At 48.9% G+C, this 17302-nt stretch overlaps 5 protein-coding genes across 5 annotated transcripts; 3 read left to right on the forward strand and 2 right to left on the reverse strand.

Moving 5' to 3' along the window:
- Positions 1-1572: 1572 nt before the first annotated feature.
- Positions 1573-3309, forward strand: VTN00DRAFT_1746 (uncharacterized protein; the record flags this gene model as incomplete). The annotated part of the gene is made up of 2 exons (XM_069427887.1): positions 1573-2091; positions 2155-3309. 2 exons carry the CDS (start codon positions 1573-1575, stop codon positions 3307-3309), a joined length of 1674 nt encoding a protein of 557 aa, XP_069292448.1.
- Positions 3310-6386: 3077 nt separating this feature from the next.
- On the reverse strand, positions 6387-6878 carry VTN00DRAFT_1747 (uncharacterized protein; the record flags this gene model as incomplete). Its single annotated transcript, XM_069427888.1, has 3 exons — positions 6387-6584; positions 6647-6688; positions 6762-6878. The coding sequence occupies 3 exons, from the start codon at positions 6876-6878 to the stop codon at positions 6387-6389; spliced, it is 357 nt and encodes a 118-aa protein (XP_069292449.1).
- A 3717-nt stretch (positions 6879-10595) lies between these two features.
- VTN00DRAFT_1748 (uncharacterized protein) lies at positions 10596-11765 on the reverse strand (the record flags this gene model as incomplete). Its single annotated transcript, XM_069427889.1, has 3 exons — positions 10596-10644; positions 10724-11313; positions 11376-11765. 3 exons carry the CDS (start codon positions 11763-11765, stop codon positions 10596-10598), a joined length of 1029 nt encoding a protein of 342 aa, XP_069292450.1.
- A 941-nt stretch (positions 11766-12706) lies between these two features.
- Positions 12707-13318, forward strand: VTN00DRAFT_1749 (uncharacterized protein; the record flags this gene model as incomplete). The annotated part of the gene is made up of 1 exon (XM_069427890.1): positions 12707-13318. The coding sequence occupies one exon, from the start codon at positions 12707-12709 to the stop codon at positions 13316-13318; it is 612 nt and encodes a 203-aa protein (XP_069292451.1).
- Positions 13319-15137: 1819 nt separating this feature from the next.
- Positions 15138-16307, forward strand: VTN00DRAFT_1750 (uncharacterized protein; the record flags this gene model as incomplete). Its single annotated transcript, XM_069427892.1, has 5 exons — positions 15138-15222; positions 15282-15295; positions 15472-15922; positions 16057-16113; positions 16186-16307. 5 exons carry the CDS (start codon positions 15138-15140, stop codon positions 16305-16307), a joined length of 729 nt encoding a protein of 242 aa, XP_069292452.1.
- Positions 16308-17302: the final 995 nt, after the last annotated feature.

Consider the following 17302-nt stretch of genomic DNA (forward strand, 5'->3'; position numbering starts at 1 on the left):
AACAGGAACCCTGATCGACGACGAGAGTGGAGATTGTACCATGCTGCGCTACTAACAACGATAATCTGAATGACAGCATCCGCAAACATCTAAGTACATGGTTATCTCGGTCTTTCCATTTGATTACACGATATGGGTGGGTAAAAGGCGTAACCCTACTCAGACGTAACTAAGGCAGACCAGACGAGTGTAGGAACGGTGTGACACATATGGATACCCAGAGGCTCACCAGCGTGGTGTGAGATGGTTGTGAGCAGAGGATCTCCCTCTTGTAGAGCAATCGAAGAAATTTCCATTCAACCCAGATCATGCTCTGCTTCTTGACATTGAAGTTTTTCTTTAACCGCCAGTCGGCATAGGACCTAGAGTTTTCCACAAGACAAGCTGCCAGATGAAGATAGGGTCCGGCCTTTATAAAGGTGCAGTGGCTTCGTACAGTACAACATGCGCTAGCTATCATCCTGGTGCCTACCTATTTTAGTTGAATCAGAGAACTCTCTTTTTAATTCTTCTTTGAAGGCCTCTGATGACTTGATTCCAATACTCTCCAGCGGCCCTTTAAGTTTGGTGCTTGGAACCTTGTCTGGAAAGATTTCTAGATTTGATTAATGGCTATTTTAATTGATCAAGCAAGTGGTTCGACCAAAAAGCAAAATTGGGACATCAGGCGATCCTCAACAATCAAGAAGAAGATGAAAACATACACTCAACATCGTTCCTGGAATTTGACCAGGCGTGGTTATACAGGTTGAAACCCATGATGGAACGCTCTTTGATGTCGCTGACAACTTGCAGGGTATATATATTGTATTGCGCTAGTTTATCATGGGACGCGCTGGTATCGACCATAAAGCGGCAACATCTAAGCCACGAAAATGGATGTCCTTTCCGGCGTCACCCCGAGTTACGGTGTACTGCGTACCACAGTTCACTGCTGATGCGACGATGCTGAACAAGGTGCACAAGGATTGGGAGACGAGACAAGTGCGCTTCAGCGTTAGCGCAATCTCTGGGCTGTTCGACATGGCGCTGATCAGTCCGCACTTAGGGATTTTAGGAACCCATTAATTTTTTTTCTTATCTATATGCCTGTCGGGTCTAATCTAATAATCCCTGCTATCCAATGAAATACATCGAAAGTATCTCGACGCGTTCTTCTGCCTCCCGATGGGCTGGTGAGGTGTGGCAGCTATCATCTATTCTACAGTATGGCCGGGGGAGAGTGTTACTTTTTGGGGAGGTTATTCGAAGCGTTCCAGTTACGATCCTTTGCTGCTGGCCGATATGCTCCCATCCGCCCGCTTTGCATGGATCTGATCCAAGGATGGGGTTTTCTAATTCTTCGGGCTTATCCTCTCCAGGTATTTTGATATATCTATAGCTGATAGCCCGGATGTCACATTCCTGGCCCTATCTGCTTGCCACTTTGTGCGAGTCCAAGTTTGCGCCAACTGGGGTTTCTTGCCAGACTTTTTCTTCCTGGCAATCTCCAGTATCCTTTATAAACTGGCGTTTTCAGCTTCGTGTCCCTTTTCTTCCTCTTGTTTGAGCTCGTTCGAATAAGTGATCAGTATGGGATCGAATACTAAAGAAGCAGCCGATACTGTCACTCCGGACGCTGAAGACATCTCAGGCTACGGCGGAGTCGTCGAGAAACGCCATGCTTTTCGCGCAAAGGTCGAAGCTGATCTCTACGATGAAAGATACGGGGTGACCCAGCGTGGGCTGAAGAGCCGTCATCTCCAGATGATGGCCCTTGGGGGTACAATTGGTACTGGTCTATTTGTCGGTAGCGGCCAGGCGCTGGCGCTGGGTGGCCCGGCATTTCTGTTCGCTTCCTATATCATCATCTCACTGCTGGTCTTCTTCATTGTGACGGCCATCTCGGAGGTGGCTGCGTACTTGCCGGCGCACGGTGGGAGTATGAGCTACTATGGGTACCGTTATGTCTCGAGCAGTTTGGGATTCGCGACGGGTTACCTGTATTGGTATTCTTTGGGGATATTGGTGCCGTACGAAATTACGGCGGCTTCTCTGGTGATTCAGTACTGGGACCCTGAAGGTCATATATCTATAGCTGTGTGGATCACGGTTAGTCCCCTGATTCAACGAGTTTGCATTGTTATCAGACTGAGACTAATATTTTGCTTCCAGGTTATGTTGGTCGTCATTGTCGGGTTGAACTTTCTCCCTGTCAAGTTCTATGGAGAATCTGAATTCTGGTTCGCAGGTCTCAAGGTCATTCTGCTGATTGGCCTGTTGATGCTCTCCTTCATTCTCTTCTGGGGTGGCGGACCGAATCGTCAGCGCTTGGGATTCCACTATTGGAAAAGTCCTTATCCAGCTGGAAAAGCTTCCCTTGTCGATGGAGATGCAGGGAGATCTGTTGCCCTCCTCCGCTGCGTCATTCTGAGCGCCTTTGCATTCATGTTCGCACCAGAATTGATCGTGATCGGAGGAGGTGAGATGGAGTCTCCGCGTCGAAACATCCCCCGCGCGTCGAGACGGTTCTTCTACCGCTTGGTATTCTTTTACATCCTAGGAACACTCGCTATCACCGTCATCTGCCCATCAGATAACAAGGCTCTCACCAATGGAGGAGCTGGTGCAGGATCATCCCCATTCGTTATCGGTATCAAGAATGCCGGCATCCCAGTCCTGGACCACATCGTCAACGCAGTCATCCTCACATCAGCCTGGAGTTCGGGAAACTCCTTCCTCTACATGTCCTCGCGCTCCCTCTACTCCCTCGCCGTATCCAACAACGCCCCATCGATCTTCAAGGCCTGCAACCGCTGGGGTCTGCCCTACATGGCCGTCGGAGTTAGCTCCCTCTTCTCGGGACTGGCGTACCTCTCCCTGGGGACCTCCAGCTCCATAGTCTTCAACTGGTTCGTCAACCTGACCAACACCGCGGGATTCATCAGCTGGACTTGCTGCGCGATCATCTACTTCCGATTCCGAAAAGCAACGAAGGTGCAGGGCGTCGAGCAGCCCTACCGCTCCCACCTCCAGCCCTGGGGCGCGTACATCGCCATGACGGGCTCCATGTTCCTGGTGCTCGCCAACGGGTTCACGGTGTTTTTCCCCTCCGAGTGGTCCGTGTCGAATTTCTTCACGGCCTACATCGGCATCCCGGCCTTCGTGGTGCTGTACGTGGTGCACAGGATCGTCTTCAGACATGAGCCCTGGATGTGGCCGCCGGAGACGGTGGATCTGCAGACAGGGCTGGAGGAGGTTCTTGCGGCGGAGAAGCCGGAACGGGTGCGTGATACCTGGTGGAAGAAGGCGATGATTGTTATTGAGTAATCAAGTGCTGTATACCCGGATAGATATATAGATATGTTATGGAAGACGGCGGTTTTATTTGTTAGTTTTATGACAGGAGTACTGCATGTATTCTACTTATACTGTTGCCATTGCCAAGACGAGCTCATAGAACCGGTGGGCATGCAGCAACCCGCTTGCCCTCTCCGAATACTCCGTATAGGATGCTCCTCTTTCTTTGATTCTGACCGAAGATCCGTAGTCGAGATGAAACAGGGTGAAGCTCATGGTTTGAACATTTTGAATCTCTGGTTATCCTAATAAAAGGTTTTGTTGATGACTTAGGCTAACCACGTTCAAGGTGAGCCGCAGCTCATTCCATGATGAGTGATAACCTAACCTCGATTTTCTTGACTAGTGTCCTTGTCGCTTTCTCCTTCACTCCTTGCGTATACAACGCCACGCTCATTAATCGACGTCACACTATAGCCGAGGCCCTAAATCACCTGTGATTCAAGTACCATGTACCTTTCGCGCCATCCTAGTGCCCAGTCTCGATCGTAACCTGCGTAACTGACAAAAAATAGTTTCAGAGTGCAGTACTCTCACCACTCTTCATTGCCCAGCGAATAATAGCCTGTGATTGACTGACGATACCAAGCCAGATCTGCGTAAGAGTTTTCCTTCCCAAGATTCCTAATGACTTTGAAGGAGTACTTTTTCCCAGATGCGGTACGAGTGAATTTGAAGTCCGTTGTCACGGCCTCACATGCCTCGCATTTCGTGTATGGTGGAAAGCGGATCCACTTCGCAATCAGAGGGAAAATGCAGTCTTTGACAGACCTGCAACAGCAGCAATTTACGGGCATTCCCTTTAAAGACCACTCTATGTTCTCGGACGTTACGTCGTACTGAGTTTGAACGAGGAGGTCGCCGCTGTCTAGCAGAACGGGGATGATTTCGATACAAACCGTTGCATACGATAAGTCATCGAGCACTGATGCCGGAGGCACGATCTGGTAACTCTTCGAATTCTCCAGGAGGGCAACGAGTCGGCGTTTATCTCCGAACGTCAATTGCATACAGGGGCAGAGTTCAACGATACCCGCGTCATGGCCAAAGATGCAACCTTGCCATTTGCGAGGCCTAAATTCATCGACAGGATGGAGCTTGAGACATCGAAAACAATAGCGCCAGCGATCTTTCTCCAATAGTCGAAGAAGTTCACACCTTACCAGCGCCGACTTGTCACGGATCCAGCGATGGCGCTCATCAGAGACTATCCGCGGAAAACGGAATTCCTTTGCGTTTAGGACCGAGCCTAAGATTTCGAAAAAAGACCGGCAACTTAGAGCGAGGCAGGCTTGGGATGTTAAAGGGAAGTGAGAGTTGATCTGAAGCAGGAGCTCAATCGGCAGCTGGGAGATGGGAGCTTGTAAAATTCGTCGAAGACCCTTCTTGTGCAGGTTCAGAAGGAGATATCGATTCTGTCTCTGTCATTGATTCGAAGAAAGGATGTTCATAGGTTGCCGTCGTGAACGCCGGAGAAATAATTTGAATGTAACCAGCAGTGCTGCTGTAGCCATTGTCTGATGCAACGGAAATTCATTAAAACAAGTCCATCCAGAGTACCGTAACTTGTCAGTGTAATCGAATCAGCCGGTGTGAATGAATTTAAACAGATTCCCGGAGGTGACGCATGGATGAGCAGCGACATGCCTTTCTCGCACCTGCGCCGTGTGACAGGGTAAGGTTGGTGGTCGTCTCACAGCAGCATATTTGAAGATTTTATTCTGCGTGTAGGAGTATCTGGAACGGTACCTTTGGCCAGAAAATGGAGGTACTTACATAGATGATGAGGTCATGCTCGCTTGGCTCTTGCGTGGGGGTTGTCCAGTTAGGTGGTGACTAGAGGGATAAAGGAGGCGAAGGGAAGCGTCCAAACTAAACAATACTTCCTGCCTAAGATCTAGCTTACTAAGTTAACCACAGTTGAAACGTGGGGTTCAAGAGTTTGTTCGTTTAAAATGTGCTCGGACTTTTAACAGACCATCTATGATGTTCGGCATGAACTTCATCATATGATGATGCGGCACCGCGAAATGAAACCGCAGTTCAATCTACATATTCTATGTTAAGAAGTACTAGGTACTTGCCTTTGTAGATTTTCTTCCCTACCCCCTTTTTATTTACTTTCAGGCCTTTTCTCTCCTTTCGCTTTTAGGAATTATCCCCATGACTGGCTGGAGTAGAATAGTGGGAAAATTGAGGATTGAGGTTTAGATTCTCCCTCCTCTACAACGTCAGTTGTATGTCACAATGTCTAGGGAAGCCTACCTGTCTGAAAAGTCTGATAGTTGAGGGAGTGCCCGCGAGTGAGAAGGAAGTTAAGGTCTTAAGCTTTCCACTCAGAACCGTGCTTTCGATCAGGACCAGATCCGAATAATACCCCAGATGAGATCTTGGATCCGGATTTCTCGAATTGAATTTGAGTCTCTTGTTCTTCATGCGGTTGCTGAAGGACTGCCGGCCACATGATAAGCGCGGCTTTTTGGTTTCGGAAGAGGTAAAAGGTACAGTGACAAGAGTTGATGGACGCTTGCAAAGGATATAAAAGGAGATAAACAGTGTTGACTATCCACAACCTGCATGATAACAGAGAGAGAGAAAAAAAGGTAGGTAGGTTTTCAGAAAGAAAACGCAGAAACTCCACCCTTCATAACCCCTAGCCTGAATTAACGGAATTGAACAGGAATAACGTATATATCCTGAGCCCACAGCACTTTCAAAACTTCGGCTCTCTGTTTTGCTGCTGCTGGTCTCGTGTCGTACTGTACTGTTCCAACTGGACATGGGGGACGACCACCGTGGCTCAGCCACGAGGGATGGACGTCCTTTGTGTCCAGTTCGACTCGTCGTATGACGAGAGACCGCGGTTCTGTGTACCCGGCAAGAATGCGAAAGGCTAAGAAACGCGTAAGTGTACCTTAGCCAGTGCAATGAACAAGAGAGCCCCCCTTGTTGCTGCTTTGCAGAAAATGATTGAAATGGCAGGATCATCAACTGATCCTGATATATGAATGCTGACCCCCCTTCTTTCTTCCAGGCTAATCTTTTTCTCACCGGTTACGGTAACTATCGTATGCTACCGGTCGTCTGCGTGTGTGCTGGCCGATGGGCACGAGTTCGTTGATGTAGGGCTCTGCAGACTGCTCCGACTGCCTCTCTAAGCTATCGACGCTGGCGTGACTGGTCATCCTGACAGCTTCTTGGCGTTCATATTCTCGTGACATAGCTCTCAGGTCGTCGATTTGTTCCTATTTCCGGGTTAGGAAAAAAAGGGTTCGCAATCGAAAAACACGCAAACAGGGCGATTTACTCGTGTGAGGGGCACGCCCACAATAAGATATCCTTCACGCCCCTTTTGAGATCGATCGTCAGGGCCATTCTACTACTATCGAGGATAAAGGCTGGACGCGCCAAGGCAACGTTACCTGGTAGCTGTATGGTCTGACCGAGGCAGACGGCCCAAGGAAGTATTGAATGTGACCCAGTACGATGTGCCGTGAAAGTCCGTATCCTGGAAGCCAGTACTGTTGGACACGGGACATTTTAGGTACACTAAGTTTCTGGGACAGGCCGGACATGGAGCGGAGACGGTCACGATCACGGGATGGACGCAACGTCGGTGATATCTTTTTCGGACTAGGTATAAATGCCAGTTCCTGGTTGTTCTGTAGTCTGGATGGTTGAGCGGATGTGTCCAGCTTTATACTAGGTGCACTGGAGGCTGTTGTAGCCAGGGAGCTGACAGTCAGCCACAACAATATTACTTGAGCCGCTATTAGCAACAAAGACAAATCGCGGAGCAGCGAATATCAGCCTGTCAGGGCAGTACAATAGCCGCCAGGATGCGAGGCAGTGAGCACTGGTCCGATATCGTTCTCGAGATGTTCCTCGCGGCGACTTCGTTGCCGCCTCACTCTTAAAAGACGATATCATCCTGTGGAAAAGTGAGGCTGCCGTCCGGGCATCTGAGGGGCACACCGAACTCCCGCCTCCGATCACTCACTAACAAGACTCTCATGTACAGTATCATGCGCAATGCTCTGACTTCCCTTGCCTTTTGCTTGTTTAGGACTCTCTATGGCGGCCCGGATTTTGTTTCCTCTGCCGCGATGATGTCGTGGCCCCACGGATCGGGGGTGTCGTTGAGTCTCGACTTTCCGCTAGAACTTCTCTGCAGCTCTTGGCACATATTTACATTGTAAACTAACGAACCTGCAGTTTTGCCTAGGGATGATCTATTTCTTTTTGAATATGTTCCCCCACTCATCCTGGAATTGCAAACGGCGCGCTGCATACATCCTAACCTGGGTATCTTCAGCGTTCAACCCTCTCAAAAGAACATGCGGGCTGCCGTGATAATCCCCTTCAGCCAGCTTCGCACCGGGGAGTGAAACTCGAACATGTCCCCACCGCCCAGTAAGCGGTCTAAAGGAGAATACGTTGCCAATCTCCAATCGGATACTTGAGGGATTGGGGAGGCACGGTGGCTGGACGATATATATATATATATACGGCATCGTATACAACTAATCCAGCTTAAAATCCTTTCCAAGGGTCCACCCAATCTCGTCAATCCTCCACAAATCTGCACGAGTCTCAAATGCTCGAGGCTGTCAGCGCGTTCCGCGGCAATCTGAGGGGCGCCTTGGATCTTCTCCGGTTCCATATACCGTCATTCATGCATTATCCATACATCCCGATTGGTACCTCCCACATGTAGGCAGGTATGCATGTAGCCATTTTATACATGAAGGTCAGCGATGAGAAGTGTGCACTTTTTCCACTACCGTTGAAAGGCAACTGCTTTGGAATTCCTCCTCTATCTCTCTGCATCCTTCAAAGCTCATGGTTGTCAGGGATTCCAGTCGTCCGCGACATCGTTGATATACCCCGTACACAGTGGAGCAGGGTAAGGATGATATCCAACAATCAGGCCCTGCTCAAAATGCATCATGACTTTGCCATCTCGAAGGCAAATCCCAGGCCATTACTGATTGCCTACCTGTTCGACAAGTGAGGCGTCACAAGCGCGGGGGAGGGGGGTTGAAGCAGCTCTTCAATCTTCCGGGACGGTGGCAAAAAACATTGGTGTGCAACAGGGGGCCAGGTTTCCAATCCCATGATGTTAAAACAAGGAATGGTTACAAGCCACTTTCGTAATTCAGGCCTGCTTTACTATCATGTAGAGAGTGTAAACAGGGGAAACATTGATGACGAAGGGGAGAAGGTGCGCAGATGCATATAAAATACATGCATACGTCCCACGTCTGGGTTCATCTATCCAGAGTGATACTCCATCTCTACATAGTGTACCTAGGCACCTACTAACTCTGACAAATTGCATATCTTTCCCTGATTTTCTTGTTTCTGCCCTGAATCCGCGTACTTATGATGCAAGTAAGGGGTGGACGCCTTTGAAATCCTCTAGTATTAGCCTATTGTCCAAGTCAAAAAAACCCGGGTGAAACTGAAACCAAGAACCGCCGCCGGGTAATGACCCAGTACCAATGATCCAACACTAAGATCATTTCCTTTCCCTACAATGACAATGGTCCATTTAAAAGGGCCTCTTGAGGCTCTGATCACATCATTGCCAGCCAATCAGACTGGTCTTATAGGGGTATGTATGGTACTATAGTACTAATTGTCTGTCTGTCTCATGTTGCACATACACTGCAGTGCTGGATCTTGAACCGAGCGTATATATGTACCCTCCTTCTTTGGAGCATGAGTGCCTAAAACGAGGCAATCAATAGTCTTCAACGTCTCGCTTTACCAGGCTACACATGTTCTCCGTACTGTACATGTACCTACCCAAGTAACAATGTATGCATAGCATAGCTCCTGAGAAGTCTCAGGAGAAACGAAGACTATACTACTGTCCAATCTAATGGCATATGTAACTAGATTTCTAGCGATAGTCATACCAAGTAGTACTAGATCTACTGTTCTTGAGTGTCCCAAAACACTGAACTTGGGAGAGGAGGCTAGATATGTGCAGTACTCGGAAAATAGAGGAACCACAGTCTGCTGCTGAATGTACAGTACATGAGTGTACACCAGAAACATTGATATAGAGAGGAAAAAGGCAGAAAGGCTCTTTTCTTTCTTCATTAGCGAGCTAACCTTTGTACTCAAAGCAAGCAAGTCCTGGAAGTTTCTAAATGAAAGAGGGCCTGTATTCCAACACATAATACAAACAAGAAAACCTCTTCCCGTCTTGTGTCTATTCGAATCCTTCAAGTGTACAGAATGCATACAAGCTATACCAACCCCTCCCCACCCCCCTCCCCCTTCATCCCCCCTAATTACCTCACTTCGAAGAATACCAAGAACAACAAAATCGAAGGCCGACTTCCCAAAAATCTAAAATCACCCGGTAAGATGCGTATGTTATGCTATGTGGCTATCCATCCAGCCTTAGTTTTCTGCGCCCTGGACATCATCACATCATTACTACCGCAGAGCCATTATTTCAAGGGTGAAAAAGGAACTGTGTCTAGAGACGAACGGGTGGGTGTCAAGATCATCGTTTCATTTCCAGTTCTCCTGATTGACGGACGGGACCAAGGGTTGCAGTCATATCACCTAGCACCCAGCGCAGTAGCCAGTCGATGAGATGAACGATCAGCTGTGTGCCTAAAAAACTAACACCTAGGAAAAAAACAGCTTAATTAATGGTCATATGACTGCCCAGGCACCTGATACTATCTAGTAGTTCCTGATAGAAAACAAAAACAATAGAAACCGCCTCAGCTGGACTGAACTCGAACCGACCTCTTGCGCTCTTTACATACACCCTCCGGGTAAATTATCGAAACTCTGAGGCTTCCAATGGTGTTCCCTGAAAGTGGGTAAATGATCGGCTTTCTTTTGCAGAGCGGAGTCTCGGTGGGTGGAAGTGTTAGGCAGGCGTGCTGGCTGCGGCCGTTTTAGAGTGAGGCGGGGTGGCAAGATATTGTCAAGGCAAAGATGAGGCGAAGGCAAGAAACTTGACGGCAAGTGGAGAAAGGAGAGCAGAGCGGCTACGCAGCTTAGAATACGTAGAGCCGAGTCTTCTATCCAGGGAAGACAACTATTGCGAAGCAATGCAATGAGGAGAGAGGCGGGGATGGCGATACGTAGGACAATAATAAAGATGAAGGTAAAATGGATATACAGCGTCAATGACGGCTTTTCTTCAATTAATATCTATTCTTTCATGACTCATCCTCATAGCAACACTGATATCTGCATCAAATTCGTTTCTAGACATTCGCTCATTCGGTTTCTGGTGGCACATACGGGTGCACAAGCATCTCACTGAACCTGCATCGCAATATCGTGGTTAGTTATCAGCTATCGCACCAACTCACCAACAGTGAGGAAGACTAGGGAAATAACTTACTTCTCCAGTTTCTCCTTCCCTCTGACTTCCTCGACCAACAGCGGCATCTTCACCACGTTGAAGTCCTCGTACAACTCTTCGATCTGATCAAGGTATTTCTTCTGCATCTTTCTTCGTGCATTGCACTGGTCACATTCGCTTCCCTTCTTCGGGAACAAGAGCTGGTTGACGACGATAGCGTGTGAATCGATGTGATAGCTGGCCAACTCCTGGATCATACGCTCGGTCTCGTACAGAGACAGGAACTCCGCGATACAGACGCACACGAAGGTGGTCAGGTCCGCGTCCTTGAACTGCGCGTTCACCTCACTGATCGTCTCGCGTAATGACTCCATCTTCTGCAGCAACTCGTCCAGGTTCTGGCCACCGGGCAGGCCGCCGCGAGAGCCCAGAATAGAGTTCAGCATAGGCCCAAACTGGTTAGAGAGCTGGGAGAGCTTCGCCAGAGCTTTCTCAAGAACGGTGGGAAATTGGAGGAAGCGGAGCGTGTGGCCTGTTGGTGCGGTGTCGAATACAATGACATCGTAGGACAGGGACTTAACCTGCTTTAGGACCTCCGCGAAGGACATGGCTTCGTCGACACCGGGTATCTACGCGAGTTAGCAGTCTCGATAAAAGACAGGTCTATACTGCGATCCACGGTGGAACTTACACTAAAGGCCAAATCCTGCATCATACCGCCAACTCCCAACCCCGCCAAAGGATCATTGTCCTGGCCCTCGCCACCGGCCAGAAGATCCTGGATGCTCCCATTTGGATCAATCTCCATGGCGCTCAAGTTGGTGAAGCCATCAACCAGCCGAGCCTCCTTGCCAAACTTCTGTCCGAACGCATCGCTGAGGTTGTGCGCGGGGTCGGTGGAGATGAGCAATACGGACTTGCGGACTTTGGCGAGCTGAATGGCGAGCGAACACGAAGTAGTCGTCTTACCAACACCTCCCTTACCTCCAACAAAGACCCAGCGGAGTGTCTTCTGGTCCAGGATGGACTGGAGGCTGGGCTCCATAAGGTCGTCCTCATGGATGAGGGCAGTGTCGGACATGGTGGGATTCGTGGAGGGAGAAGGGGTGGAGGACAGGCTGCAAGATTCAAGAGGTCAGTGGTGCGAAGAAAGGATGCTTTGCACACCGAAGAGGACGCGCTGTTAGAGGATGTGTTTACCACGTACTGTTCCAGTGTACTCAAGCTAGCTACCACGCGGTAGGACCTCGCAGATTGAAGTTTCCGGAAGGCTGTTATTCAGACGCCCCGAGGTTCCGTGGTTCAGGACACGTTTCGAGTATCGATAGGTAGCGGAGCTTCGATATAGCTTATAGCACCAAGGACCGGCTAAGAGACTGGACAGCGCGACTTGCTAGGTCTGCTTCGGGGACAGCTGTTAGTTGCTGATTTCACATGCTTTCCGGGGCGATGGTTTCCAGCGGGGAGCGAGATATTTTGCAGAGAGCTCCCTTATAACCGCCCCAATTGCATAAAATGAAACAAGTGCGACAGGACAGGTACACGTACCGAGATATGGTACTTGATCAACGGCGCTTTGAGTCGCAAGTTGGAGAATTGTTGTGAGCCGGCGTTGCTGTGGCTTTTCGCCCACCTGTCCCTTGACGTCGCCGCCGCTGTGGCTTGGCACTGGTGCCCCCTGTGGCGCAGGCCGTTATCGATAACTCCGCATATCTAGCTTCAGACGTCACAAAGCTGATTGGGGTCAAAGAGTGATGGAATCAAGGCTGCAATCAAATAGGCATCGGTTGTCAAACTTGAAACAAATATTTTATGCTTAACTAATGTTCCAGATCCTTAAAGTCTGCGTTCATGTTTTTCAGAACCACGCGCAAAGAGTGTAACAAGCTCTCGGACCCCACCTAGTGTTCGACAGCTGTCGGAGGTCTCCGATGCATCACTTGCGGAGTTAAATACCTCCTAACCCCCAGAAACGCACACAAAAACATCCTAATAGACTAATAAGGACCTTGTTTTACGTTTATGGAGGACAGAGGCGAGAGCCAATCTCTATCTGGCCAATTGGATAAAGTCACAGACCGCCTGACACTCTACCAGCAGCAACTCGACTCATCTTCCCCGGAGCGATCAGAACCATCTCCGACCTCAGCTCCAACTTCATCCACCATATCAACTTCAACAACAACAACAACAACAACGATATCCATGGCCCGCGACCCCATCACTTGCCACGTGCTTAACACCCTAACTGGCACGCCGGCCGCGAACCTCCCCGTCACTCTCACCCTCCTCTCCTCCGCTTCCAGCAGCACGGGTCAGGACCCGATTGCATTCCACGCAACTACCAATTCCGACGGGCGCATCTCGACCTGGACGCCCTTGTCCCAGACGACCTCCACTACCGTTCCCGCAGTGCTCTCCGCTCTACCTACCGCAGACACAAAGACAAACTGGTCCCTCCGGTTCGAGGTCGGACCGTGGTACGAGGCGCAGGGTGTCGAGAGCTTCTGGCCCGAGGTGGAGGTAAAGTTTACTGTCCGGGGGCGTGGCCGAGAAGGTGAGGAGGGATGGCGGCATTATCATGTACCCGTGCTTTTGGGACCGTGGAATTATTCGACATACCGGGGTTCGTGATGTTGTGTAATCCTTAGGGAGGATGGTTTGCAAGGAGAGTGAAGGATTCTTGGTAGCTCCTAGGATTTATGTCATCAGTGTGATCAACTGGTAATGGGAGCAGCAGGAAGGTCGAATAGTCTGGCTGCTATTCCTTAGAGAAGTCGCTGCGGAGGCCTCTTGCAAAGTGTTATCTTCGCTATTTATATGTATAAAAGCTTTTACAAATATGACAGACTAACATTGAGATTCTATCTATAGATTGTGCACTCGTCTTAGTCCCTTTGACGATCTATATCTGGTGCTATTGCCTTCTGTCTATTAGTACACATTCAAAAACAATCAGCTTGAACACAGAGACTCGAGTTCTCTTGTAGGACAAACGTTCGGATATACGTACTTCTAGGGTCGGGCTCCATAGTGATGACTCGGTCCTCATTTGCACTTGGTTGTGGCTTCCTAATTCGGTTCATTCCAAAGCTGGACCGCTCCGGCCTCCGGGTATAACCCCCCCCTTTCAAATGTGATGTTCGTAGATCTGACTCTCGGCCACTGCTATCAGGTACCTAGTAGCCCATTCCATCCCATGCAAGAGTCTGTTGGCTAGTTGAAGAGAACTTTTTGGGCTTACAATAATCCCTGGTCGTGGTCGTTTGCTTTAGTCAGCATATTACCTCAGCACGATTATCCCAGGTCAGTCCTTCTACAGTAAGCCCTTTATCAGTTAGGTCAAGGACGGCTTCCATGTCCAGACTAGATATTCATTCATTGTTATTCCTTAACGACGCTACTCCGTTCTGCACTGCATCGTGATGGGTTGGTCACAAGATATGGATATAGGAGAAAATGGGAAATTGTAGAGGAAGATCTCAGGGCACGATATCTGACATCTAACAGCGAGGAAGATGAGATCAAGACAGTAACAGTTGAAATGGAAAGAAAGTGTCTATTGCGGCAACTTCACATCTCAGAGATTGCATGACAAATGTAGCCATTGTGTTTCCGACATATCTGAAGAAGAATGAACTCACTGATCAGTTCAAGCTAATTATAATTGATGCGTCCAGTGAAAATCTATACCAGGTTTGAGTAGTCAGGGCTTCAGAAGTACCTAGAAGGATGGACACCGTTCCGTGGGCAACCTTCAAGTAATACGGGGAACTTCATATAAGGGATGAAATGTAATAGTATGTATATAATTATTGCAGCTTTCCACTCTCATGGCTAGTTATGGCAAGAACTTTCGTCTACAGAACTGACGACTACGTTTGAAAACGACAAGCCCACAGGGGATGATCGTGCTGTCTCTGCAGCTGCAGGCAACATCTGACGGTGGTGGGCAGAGAATTGTCCCCCACCCCGCCCTCCTCCTATTCCATGTGGCTCATGTTTGATCTCCCAGTTCTTCGGTTACATTTGCGCACTTCAACCTTGACCACAAGCTTCTGCGCAACCGGCGTTAAGGACCGGCGACTTGGTAAGCTCCGTCCGGGGCCCCGTCATGAACGAGGATTTCTTCCATTCTCTTGGCCAGAAACAATGTAGCCTATCCTGCTTTGACCAGGCTAGTCGGTTTGGAAAGTTTTTAAATACTCATGGTTTCCTGGAGAGCTGCGGAGACGCTTGCCGTCGGAGTTGAATAAAGAGGGAACGCCATCGAGAGAGTTAGGTACTTACCTATCATCTGATACCCAACCAACCATTCTAAAGTCCACCACGACATTATATTCTCTTGACTCTTCTACTTTTCATTCCCCGTGTACCTGGGACCGACCTCCTGGTTGGTTTCATTTACTCCTCATCCATTTTGTCGAAGTCAGTACCAACTACCTACATCACTATGGCTACTCATTCGAAGTTCGATGGTAAGACTGAGGCCAGCGACGTAGCCGCTGCATTTGCCGACCAGATTCGCGGTAAAACCAGTGAGTTGACGTGTTAGTCTCTGCACAGTGATCCCCTCTACTAATCGCAATACCCTCAGTCCTTGTCACCGGTGTTAGGCCAGGGGGCTTCGGCGCTGCCCGCTGACAGCTATCCTGCCATATGCGCCTGCGCTTACCATACTCACCGGTCCTGATATTTCCAAGGTGGAAAAAGCCATCAAAAGCCTCCCATATTCTTAGTATAATGTCGCGTATCGCCTTCTCAAGCTTGATCTGGTATCTATCCAGTTAATCAGAGAGGCAGCAGCTACCGTTGTCGGCTACGCAGAGCCAACTATCGATATCGTGATAAATAACGCCGGAGTGATGAACATCCCCAAACGGACATTGAGCCCGGCTGGGGTGGAGCTACATCTAGCAACCAACCATCTTGGTCACTTCCTCTTTGTCAATCTGACCAAAGCCAAGCTCTCCGGCGCTCGGATTGTGAATCTGACTAGTAACGGGCATGCGCTGTCGCCTATCCGGTTCTCCGACTATAATTTTGACAAAATGGAGATTCCAGAGGAAGAACAGCCTGCACGGGCTGCATGCGAAGCCTTCGGAGTTCCCTGGGGGGTTGGCTATCTTCCACCTATCGCATATGGCCAGTCTAAGACGGCAAATATTCTTCACGCCATCGAATTATCTAAACGTTTCAAATCAGAAGGCATTGCAGCTTTTTCCGTTAATCCAGGGGGTATGTCTTAGCTTTGATCCTTTCCGCATCAAGACCGGAATTTCTAAATAATACCAATAGCTGCTTTGACGGATCTGTGGCGCCATATGGATAAGGCGGTTGTCGACCAGATTTCTAATCTCGTACCTATGAAGACAGCTACCAGGCTGTTGCCACAATCCTGGTTGCTGCTTTGGATCCAAAGCTCAAAGGTAAGTATGGTAATACTGCCATGTGATCGGCACAGACACCCTGCAATGCACGGGAGATTAATTGCTCAACAGAGTCCCCAGGTGCTTATCTCGACAACTGCCAGATCACGGAGGCAGCTCCGTTTGCTATGAATGAAATTGCCGCGCAGCGTCTGTGGGACCTCAGTGAGCGTCTGACCGCGGAGAGGTCCTAGCTGAGATTCTGTCAGCCATATATTACGGCCATCGCAGACCTATTGCTGACTGGTGGAATTTTAGTCTGATCTGACCATTCAGAAAGCTCCATTCGGGTCCTGAAAATATGAACTATAAACGGTCTCTTTTCAGCACTTGAAGAGGATACATGATCTAAAGGGTATGGATGACATGGATACTATGTCATTTTTTGCTATTTTAGATCCTATTTCACTTATTTTACCTAGTTAACCTATCTTGACCCTCAAAAAAATGCATAAATAGGTAGGTAGATACCTGATTGAGGAATCGGAGTTCATCTTCCACGGGAATTGTCGCTGGGCTTTGCCCCTAGATGGCTTTACCTATTTAGCATCCACTTATTGGCAGAAAGAGAAGCCGTGAGTAAGGTATCCTCAACTAAAACCCCTAGCAGCTTTATCATATTTAACCGCAAAAATGTTATCTGTCGGAGGTATAGGTCGTCCCAGACAACCGACCTGAAGCTTAAGGATCAGGGTTAGGGCTGGGCACCTGACCTTGCCTGCCATAACATTTCCTCATGTGGCAGCCAGACATCCTCCCACAACAAGGTGAGAGAATGACACGGAAGAGAGAAATTCATTGCCGTGAATGCATCGCGGACGCCCTACTTCACGCTTGGTGTAGTCACTTACAGATTTACGAAGCACATCGGTCAGCAATCAATTGTCTGTAATAGGAATTAAGGATTCGTATCGAGAAGTGTTCCCTCGTGTGAAAACGAACGAAGAGGTCGGGCGTCCGCCACATGCAATGAATTCAACTCTATCGTCCCCCAGTCTGAGCCCTTGCTGACGAGCTGCAGACTGTACTTCCAGTGCATCTTGCCCAGCAACCAATCACATCTCCATATAAGCAGAGTTGGGCAGAGCAAAATTCAGTTCAAGTCGATGGCCACCTGACGGTTAGAGGGGTTTTTTTTCTCCACTAACTACTTCCCCAAACATGCCCTGGGACCAAGGTGAGAACGACT

Source organism: Thermoascus crustaceus, assembly GCF_041956765.1.
Source record: "Thermoascus crustaceus strain CBS 181.67 unplaced genomic scaffold VTN00scaffold_1, whole genome shotgun sequence".
NCBI classification, from domain to species: domain Eukaryota; kingdom Fungi; phylum Ascomycota; class Eurotiomycetes; order Eurotiales; family Thermoascaceae; genus Thermoascus; species Thermoascus crustaceus.